At 46.2% G+C, this 10067-nt stretch overlaps 1 protein-coding gene across 1 annotated transcript; it reads right to left on the bottom strand.

Moving 5' to 3' along the window:
• Positions 1–4822: 4822 nt before the first annotated feature.
• On the bottom strand, positions 4823–6167 carry noto (notochord homeobox). Its single transcript, XM_079369850.1, has 3 exons — positions 5472–6167; positions 5173–5360; positions 4823–5047 (listed from the first exon to the last, which is right to left on the bottom strand). The coding sequence occupies exons 1-3, from the start codon at positions 5860–5862 to the stop codon at positions 4841–4843; spliced, it is 786 nt and encodes a 261-aa protein (XP_079225976.1). The 5' UTR covers positions 5863–6167; the 3' UTR covers positions 4823–4840.
• Between the last annotated feature and the right edge of the window lie 3900 nt (positions 6168–10067).

Genomic DNA, 10067 nt, shown 5'->3' with positions numbered 1-10067 from the left:
CTGACATGTTCAGCTTTAAGGATCGTGAACCTGGTGGGATAGTTGAGGGCTCGAGCCACAGGTGGAGGAGGGGGGGGGGGGGTCAATGGTAGCAGCTGAGGACTCAAAGATTACAGAGCACGTGCAGACCAAGGCACCAAAATACAACAACAATAAACAAACAATTTTAACTCGTATAGATTTATTTTTTTTAAAAAGCTTCAAATTAAATTCTGAAGCTTCTCGGTGTGAAAAATGTTGGATTTAAACCAATCAAAACATGGGAAACAGACTCCTACTGACGTCATCAGGAGGTTTAAGAGATTGGGAAAAGGTTTTAAAAAAAGGTTTTGACCTATATTTTCACCAACAATGAGAGCTTTAATCTGATTGGCTGATTATTGTGCTATTACTGCTCTTCTGTCACAAATCACCAAAAAATGATTCCGTTTTTTTTTTCTTAACAGTCTGATAGAATTAAAAACAGTTTGTGGTTAATGAGGCCTGGAGTCAAAAAGGAACATGAGGCGCAGTTTAATACACGTGCTGCCCTCTAGTGGCCGAACTAGACGTTTTAATTAATAACCTTTAAATGGAAAAGAAACAGTCTGCTGCTCTTTGCACACAAAGACGAACACACCTGAGCACACCTGTGTGGGATTTTTTAAACAAGGACATCACTTGTGCTTCTTCTTCTTGACTTTCTCTTTCTAATAGATTACTTCATAAAATACTTCTATGTCCCCCTTCCGGCTGCATCCACCGACCACACACCTTTGACCTTTAACCTTTAAATGCGTCTTTACTGATTGGTGAGGAGCTTACTGCCCCCTGGTGTTCTCATTAAATCTAAAAAAACTAAAACATCAAATAAGTGAAGAAAAGTCTTCTATAGATAAAAACATAAACGTGATGATGCTGTGAACGTGAGGCTGCAGTGAAGACTGTCTCTTAGAGCACTGCTGCCATCTAGTGGCTGAGCTGAGGAACACTTTATTTATTTGACTCAAGGAGAGATCATCGGGCATGCCTGCAAAATATTGAACAGCAGAACAGACAGAATAAAGCTACTACATGTCTTCTAATTACACTCAGTATGAAGTGTTAGATGGGATTTGATTGGACACTGATGAGGCTCTATTGATGTCCTTATGGAGCCATAGATCCAGCTGAGGTCTCCCGTTGTTGATTGGACCATCAGATCCAGTCAGACCCCCCCCCCCCCCCCCCCCCCCCCCCCCCCGTCTTCATTAATAAACTAATTGGCCATTTTGTTCAGCATTAGCTTTGTGTGTTCAGCTAATCTGTCCCACTTAAATACTTGGAAAATTTCACCCCATTATAACGAGACGGGAAAAGTAGCACGTCGCTGCGTTTGTGCCACCTGCGTGAGAAGTGCTGTCGTTTAGCCACCTGTACTGAGACCCCGCCCCCCCCCCCCCCCCCCCTCCGCCGGCTCCCCTCCTCTGCATAAACAAACACACCACGATTAACACGGCCTGCAGAGAAGATGCGTGTTCATCACATCACGCTGTTCATCTCTCCATCCAATCAGCTTTATCGATTCCATCACACCATCAGCGTCTTAAAGGAACTTTCATCTGTACAAAGTTAATTTCACACAGACTGTTAAACACGTGACGGTGCTCTAAGAGGGAAAGCAACGTCAAATAGCATCCTTAAAGAAACTTGTTAAAATGACTCTAAATTGATAAATTCAGCCATTTTTGATCCAATATTTCTTGTTTTTATTTTGAATTTTGTGCGTAAAATACGCGTTTTGGATAATTACGCGGTATGTGGGACCCCGGTGTGTTTTTTTCCCTCCCAGGGTGTTTTTTTTTTTTAAATGTCCTCACCGGCTTCACGGTGTCCTCTGCGGCTGAACAGGAACTGCTGTTTCCTGAGTGGGAGCTCTCCAAACAGCGCCTCTCCTCAGGAGCGCTCTCCTGTCGTCAGTGCCCGTGTCAGAAGCCTTTGTGCGCGAGACAAAGAGCAGCTTCCACTTCAAACGCTTGTAATGAAAGCTAATGACTATTAGATGGAGTAGAAGGGCCCTCGTCTTTGCAAATAAAATGCAAAGAAGGATTTTCTTTTTTTTTACTATCGTCGACCCTAAAACGCGCGCTGGTCAAATGAAGTGCACTCTCGTATTGTAGGTGGAGGTTATTGCTCTCCATGAGAACTTTCACACCTCCGAGCTGCGCTGCAGCTGAGCCGCCTCATTAAAATACAGCGAGCAGCACGAGACGTGTTTCTACATGAAACCAACAGTTACAAGAAGATGAATGAATGAAGAAGTTTCAGTACCTGACATGAGGACAAAGAGAAAAACACAAGAAGTTTGAGGATGAGGAAACAGTTTATTTTTATATTGTAAATTATAAAGAAAACTTTTGTTTGACCTGATAACTTCTCTCATATAAACCCAGGGGCGTCCAAAACGGCCGTGTGTGGGGGGGCCTTCAAAGCGTATTGCATTTCTCCCGAGGTCACTTTCTGTAAAGGCGACGTGGCGCTCGCTCGCCTGTCAGAGACTCGGTGAAGTCTGATTGGACGCTGCGGATGAACACAGACAGATTGTCTCTCTGGACGGATGAAGACGTCGCGGTTCTCTTTGATAAGCAGCTTCACTTCGGACCCTGTAGAGAGTCTTAAGAAACCCAGCCAACGTTGGCATGTTTCCAGCCGTTAAGGTGCCCTGTGCTAATTGAGACGTCGATCCTGCTGACCCCCCAACTCCCCCCCCCCCCCCCCTTTCCTCCTCTCCAGGACTCTCCAGGTTTTCCCAGGCCTCTGACTGCTCCTTTCTTCCCCTCAATGGGATTACGTGGAGCTGTGGAGAGAGAGCTCTGATTCTCCACTGATCACATCAGAAACGGCTCTCCGGGGTTTTACACAAACTCTGCTCCTTCAGCGTCGCTGCAGCTCTAATCAGGGCGAGCACAGACACCAGGAGAGAGAGAGAGAGAGAGAGAGAGAGAGAGAGACCAACTCTGTTACTGTTTATTAAGCTCTCTCTTTGATACGGCCTCAGACTGAAAGCTCCTCTGCTGCAGTTTGAGGAAGAGGAGGCAGCTATGAAGGAATCATCATTGCATCTGTGTTCCTCGTCTTTGATCTCTTTGGACCATGTTGTTGCTGGGTTTGTTGAATCTGAAATATAGTTTACAGAGGGGGATAGGTGAGCCAGAAGCTGTGTGAGTGACACGTCAGAGAGCTGCGACAACAGAACCAGGGAGGTTTTAAGAACCACGTCGACAGAACTGTGAAAACTTCAGGTCAATAACGGAACTGATCCGTTTAATCGAAGTTTTTAGGAACTTATTTGTGGTGTTTTTATGATTTCTTTTATGGGTGTGGCCTCTTGGATGTGATCATGTAAAGATGTAGAAACAGTTGAGCATACAAAATGAACACTCAGCATTTTTTAAACAAAAAGAAAGAAACCAGAGTTCTGTGTTCCTTCAGATTCGTTTCAGTCATCCACAGGACGCCACTTTCAGGTTGACCCGCTCCTAATTAGCTGCTCTGATGGACTCATTTGCTACGTCCCAGTCCTCTGTCCTCCCTCCTGTTTCATCCCTCACGTCTGCCCCGGCAGGCCTCAGCAGACAGCAGGAGTCCCGCCCCACCTGGGAGGAGAGACGTGGAGTCTGAGCGGAGCAGCGACGGGACACCTGTCGGCGATGGGTGGGCATGTGTGAGCCCGGTCCTCCTGAGAACAGGCGTACTGACCGTTTAACCGGATTAAAGAGAGAGACCCCCAGCTTGATATTCCCCGAGACAGACTGACCCCTACCACCCCGGGTTACAGAGATCCCAGCTAATCCCAGAGCCGGTTATTTATTTGCTTAGCTTAAATCAGAGGGGAACCCGAGCTCGTCCTGGACTTCAGACCTGAGAGGAAATGTCTCCGACGTCTTCAAACTAAAATGAGAGACCAAAGGGTAGAAGCAGGATTTTATCAGGTTATCACAGCGGACGCAGTTCCACTTTAGTCCAGTAGGTGTCAGACAACACGTCGACAAATAATGGTTCATAGTGAGTGATGTGATGGACTAAAAAGGCTGAAGTGTTCGATTTTGTTTGTTTGAAAACACGACAAACACACGCAAAGGACGAGATCAGCAAAGGGATCAGAGGTCGCTCTGGCTGCGGGGGGCGCCAAAATGAACACAAGCCGAATCAGAGGACGCACGTTAAGTTAGAATCATCAGTTTGTTGTGTTTGTGCGACGAGACCTGGACTGTTAAAACGCATTTACGTCTGACTTGAGCTCAATTTGTTCACTTTGATTTGAGGATTTGAAGCCTGAGTGGCGTCCCCCCGTGTCTTCCTGCAGGGGGCGCTGCAACTCTGATCCCTTATCAAAACTGATGAGTCATCAAAACATTCACCCCCATAGAGTGTGTGTGGATGTGCTGTAAAAACAGGCTTTTTGAATGGGTGTGTATGTGACTTCATGTGTGTCTGCAGCCAGCCTCTAGTGGACACTCCAGGAACTGCAGGATGTTCGATTTCTGCTTTAACCTTTTTTAGCTTTTCAATTTCAGACGAACAGAAAATTCTTTAAGGACCTTTAAAATCTGTCAGTTAAACTAAAAGTTCAATGTGCAAAATATAAACAAACTTCTGATAATAAATGAACAGGACACAGTCGGTGTTAATGTCATAAAATATATTTCTGAATATTTCACTCAAATGTACAATAAACATGAAGTGAGCCATCAAAGAGCAATAAATGTAGAAAATTAAATATATAACTATATTAAATATCCATAGTCAGAGACAGTGGCCTCCTTTCTCAGCACTATGTACAAAAAGTCTTTTATTTTGAAGGAAGTCCAGGTTTGTTTGATCAGCAGTGATCAATGCAGTCATCGGACACATCGATGTCCACATCCAGGTCAGAGAACTCCTCGTCCTCGTCTCCTTCATCCCCGTGGCCCTGAGATCCGGGACTCTTCGGGGGAGCAGCCAGGCCGAGTTTGGCCAGTTTCGCCTGCTGCTGCTCCAGACTCTGTTTGCGCCACTTGATGCGTCTGTTCTGGAACCACACTTTGACCTGCAGACAAAACCAACAATGTGCGATTTAGAAATAAAGCAGGACACAGATTTAGATATTTCTGAGAAAAGTTTTTCGTTAGGTTTTTTTTTTTTTTTTTTGGAGAGGAATGTTTTTTTTTTTACCTGAGCTTCTGTGAGCTGCAGAGATGAGGCCAGGAGGAACCTCTCTGACCCCACCATGTACTGCTGCCGTGCGAACTCCTTCTCCAGCCGGGAGAGCTGCTCGCTGGTGAAGCTGGTGCGCATGCGTTTCGACTTGCCACCTTTGGTTTTGAAGGAATGAAGTCCTGCGTTCACTTTGGACATAGAAGCTGCGAAACAAAGAAAAACAACAACATGTTAAAGGAGATTGCCACGTGATCAACTTTGATCAACTTTTTTTTATTTTGTCCGCTTTTTGCACTGAAGGCCTCTTCATTTACCTTGTGTGTAAAAGGCTCCACGACACGATGTCTGGTAGTTGAAGGGTGGACAGCAGTAGACAGAGTATCCAGGCTGTGTGTGCATCGCTGAGTGCAACATGCTGGGTGAGAAGACGTAAGGCGCGCTCGGTATCGGCAGGCCGACGTGTCCAGGGAGCGACAGAAACGGGGCTGCTGGCTGATATTTCTCCCCACACTGAGTGGGACTCGCCCGGCTGCTCGGCGTCTCCTCCGGCTTGGCGAGCAGAGCATCGATGGTAAAAGATTTCCCACTTTGTGGCTTCGGTGAAGACGCGCACTGGCTGCCCTGATACTGCGAGAAGAGCGATGCTGGTGCGTAATTACGCACGGAGTATCCATAAGCTCCCACGGGTCTGTTCGGCACCTGCATCCTGTCTGATGATGTAGAGTGAGTCGAAAATAAGATATTGGAAGTTCTTCGAGGTTGTTGCTCCAAGTGCAGCAGGAGAGAGAGAGAGTGCTGCTGGTCAGGAGAGAGCCCTCATTTATACCTCGGCCGGACACAGAGGTGTCAACAGCCCCCCATCGATCCTTTGTCTTTCTAAGTAGCAGATGAGAGAAACGAACATCCCGACAACGTATCCAATTAATTGGTGGAGTAGTACAAGCTGGGATTGTCAAACATCCTCAGCCTTTGAATGACAAGGCTTTTGAAGAGCCGTGGGGGGGAAGGGAGGGGGGAGCTCCCAGATTTACTGGCCTACAAATTCTTGCATGGATCTTAAGTCCGAGTGTAATCATTACCGCTGTGAGAGCCTTGATGTTACCAAATCATCTTATTGGAGCCTTTTAAGTCCGACAGATGCTTTAAGCTGCGTAACAAGTCTCTTCATGGTTGAATGTTGACTTATTTACACACAATCTGCTGTTTTATCTTTGATCCTATAAACTTTCTAACGCACATTTTTAACCCTCCAAATTCGAGAAAGAGAAATGTGTAATTCCTCTGAAGCAGTTGCAAACTTTGCTTCACTCCTCTGTATGCAAACAGTCCATCATCTCTTTCCTGTATGAAGTGAATGCACTCTGTTGCCAGAGTGTGCATTTTAACAGCGGCGGTGTCGAGGCGTCAGATTGAGCGGCTCGGGTGTTTCTGGTGACAGAGACGGTGCTGCTGCTTTCACCAAACTAATCTGAGCCGCTGCGTTAATCCACAGCTTGATCCTCACTGTGATCGACTTGGAAAGGCAACAATACAAGTGGCTCTAAAGCCTTAAACGTGAGCGTGGATTTTATTATAAGAGTGCACAGATGTTGTTGAGAGTTAGAGTCGGGGTAAAGGCCCGAAGATGAAGCGCGTGCACTGCGGCGTCTTTAAAAGGAAGTGATCAGCTCTCCTGACACCGATTCTCAAAGACCTTCCTCTCTTTCAACTTGGATTATAAGCAGCTCTGCAAACTCCGCGGCCTCATTTCCATCACTTGAAGGTCGCGCGGAGCTTTAAGTGACTGTTAAAACACATTGAACCCGAGAAGCGAAGCGCTGCCTTCCCTTTGACCTGCAGAGCCTTTTATTTATCCTCCTTCTCTGACACTAGAATGTCTAATGAAGAGCGCAAACACAGACTTTCTCCTCCCGGTCTGAACAATGACGACGTTTCTTCTGATGCCTGTATACGAGCGGACCACCCAGACCCCCCCCCCCCCCCCCCCAGCTGCTGTTTACTGCCGCTGCAGTGATGAACCCCTCAGCGCTGACAGCTCATTTCATCCTCACTGATGTCACCGTATCAAAGTAGAAACTAATTTAACCAGGTTTCATTAAAATAAGAATCAGCTCAAACTTTAAGGTGTTAATGGTGAAAATAAACGAAAGAACAAACAACAAACACATTTTAAACCTCAATAGTTTCAGTTTGCAGATCTTAATTGGTCCAATTGTTGATACCTGTTACAATTTTCAACAGAACATTAATCCAAACATTAAAAAAAATAATATATAATTGAATCATATTCAAGTTTGTGTAATCTGAATATTTTCTGCTTCTCTGTTGACTTAAAGTTCTTATTTCGGTGTTTGGGACAGAAGCTTTGACTGAAGATGTTTGAAGGTGTCACCATCAACATTTAAAAGTGTTATACTTTTTTTTTTTGTCCATTTTTTTAAGGATCTAATATAAATTAATGATAAAGTTAATTATGTGTAGTAGCCCTTTGGATGCAGGGAAGAGCAGCAGAAAGGAGACGTTCAAAAATGTCCAGAAGGAAGTCGGTCTTGAATTTCCATCGGGATCAATAAAGTATCTATTCAGACATTTTGACTTCACACAATGGATGGAAAATATTTCTCCAATTTTATTTCTTAAATGTAAAATTTGAATTCAGAGTTTCCTTTCTGTCCGAGTTAAAGAACCCATGAGCTCCTCTTGTCTGCTTTCTTTAAATCTTCTTCCAGAGGCGACAGGTTGCTGTCGTCGTTAAAACCCTCGTGTCTCTTTATTTTGTTGCTTTTACAGAAGTGAGACCTCTGCGTCCTCTTACTAGCAGAGCTGCAGCGCTGAAGGCAACGTGTCCCGCTTGTGTATTGGAGCCAGACAAGGAATACGCGGAGCTTTCTTGTCCCAGAGGAGCGCTCCTTTCATAGTCATGTCCTGAGAGGAGAAAGAGCTGCTCTCTCTCTCTCTCTCTCTAATGGCTCTAAACGGGCCGTCCTTCCCAAATGAGCCTCTCACTAAAGACACCTTGAAACTCCTCATCAGCACTTCAGTATCTGCGGCTGCTGACATGCAAAGTGGCGATTCTCTCTTTTCAGTGGCGACGACCTCCGCTGTGAGTCTTCCTGAGGCGAGCTGGAGAGACGGAGCACATCACGCACTCTGACACGTGTTTACAGATTTATAATCGAAGCACACGATGAAAAACAAACACGATGAACCAGTCACGACAAAAAAAAAGGTTGTGCTCGTTTCTTTTGGTGTCAGAAGGTCGTTTTCTCCTCCGCACGTTCTGGCAGGAAGTGACCTCTGTCCCGCCAAAACACGCAGAAGAAAAAGTTGCTTTGAACAACATTTGTACAGAACAGACCGATTCAACGAAGAACTGCCATGTCGCTCTACGTCACAAATCGTCTCCATGACGACGATCAGACGAGACGTAACAAGTGCGACTCTTACGCTTCGGTTTAAAAGATTTTAATTTGAAAAATCTGACTGGCTGTTGTTGCTTCCTGTTTCTGTGTGTGAAAGGCGGCACGAAGCGACGCCACGTTGTCGACGGCGTCCTGAAGGATGAGTTCAGATAATTACACCGTCGGTACAATCGGTGGATCGGAACGGAAACAAACAAGACAAGACACAAACACATCACAGCCGAGAAAGAAGTATAGAATCGGAACAAATAGAATGGACTCGATGTTTGTTGTCATTGTACAGAGCAGGTCGCCCAGTACGACCTGCTGGTTTCCATCTAAGACAAGGCGACAGTTTGAATCTTAAACTTCTCTTCTAATCGACCTCATCGTTGAGGACGCTCAGAGATCAGGCTCGCCACACGATGGACGCCGCGTCCATCTGAGCGAGGTCACTGACAGCGGCGACGCAGAGGAGAAGCGGCGTGGCCTCTCGGCTCAGTTCACACGTGATTGAAGGAAACAAAAGCATGAAGAAACACTGTCATCATTATTAGTGCTGAGCTGAAAGGAGGCGGCGTTTTCTCACCTGCCCGACACATTTAACACGCCGAGTCTTTCCTGTCCACGCACATCCACCGCTAATGACTTTATTATGAAGCCGTTTACAGAACGACCTGTGAGGGTCATTACCGGGACGGGCCGGGACCTGGCGCTCACCTTGACTGAAGAGGAACGCTCCGTCTGGATCCAATACACATTCAGGCCTTCTGTACCTGTGTGTGTGTGTGTGTGTGTGTGTGTGTGTGTGTGTGTGTTCAGCAGGGTGTTGCTGCAGACACACCTGCTCTGAAGCTGAAGAGAAAACTTTCCTCTCAGAATAAAACGTTTCTGTTCTTCGCTTGAGGACAAATCGCAGAGCTGAACCTCGTCATCAAACCGAAACATCGTCAGATGTCAGATGACAACAGATGGCGGCGGTGGCGGTGGCGGTGGCGATGGCGTGCAGACATCGTTGTCACCTCCAACGTCCCGCTCGCTCCTCGTGAATTCTCCTGATTATATGAAAACAAACAAACTCCACATGAAGCTCCTCCTAAAAACATCAGGACTAAGTGTTCACGGGGACGATCCAGGATCACGCCCGGGCATGTTGGACCCTCAGAGTCCGGTCCGGCCTTACAGACGGTCTACTAACGTGGCTCTGACCCGGACCCCAGAGACTTCCTGCTGCGTCGGACTAAAGAAGTCTCAAAGTCCGTCCAGGAGCCGTCATGTCGTCTGTGATGTAGACTAAACACGAGCGAGGCTAAGAGGGAGGGAGGGGATATCATTATGACTATGCTGATAGTGAAACACAGGGTCGTGTGTGTGTGTATGTGTGTGTGTGTGTGTGTGTGTGTGTTACATGTGTTTTTTTTTTTAATGACACACATGGCTGTAACGTTTCTCTGTTTGATTGAATCATTCATTTGAATCGGCTCGTTCACACACTTCCTCGCTCCCTGA

Source organism: Symphodus melops (assembly GCF_947650265.1).
Source record: "Symphodus melops genome assembly, chromosome: 19".
Lineage (NCBI taxonomy): Eukaryota > Metazoa > Chordata > Actinopteri > Labriformes > Labridae > Symphodus > Symphodus melops.
This window is presented reverse-complemented; position numbering and strand designations above follow the sequence as displayed.

Coding starts and splice junctions, on each gene's coding strand:
- noto (XM_079369850.1), bottom strand. CDS start 5,862: ATGCAGGTGCCGAACAGACCCGTGGGAGCTTATGGATACTCCGTGCGT. Junction 5,361..5,471: donor TGGAGCCTTTTACACACAAG/GTAAATGAAGAG, acceptor TTTGTTTCGCAG/CTTCTATGTCCAAAGTGAAC. Junction 5,048..5,172: donor TGCAGCTCACAGAAGCTCAG/GTAAAAAAAAAA, acceptor TTTTGTCTGCAG/GTCAAAGTGTGGTTCCAGAA.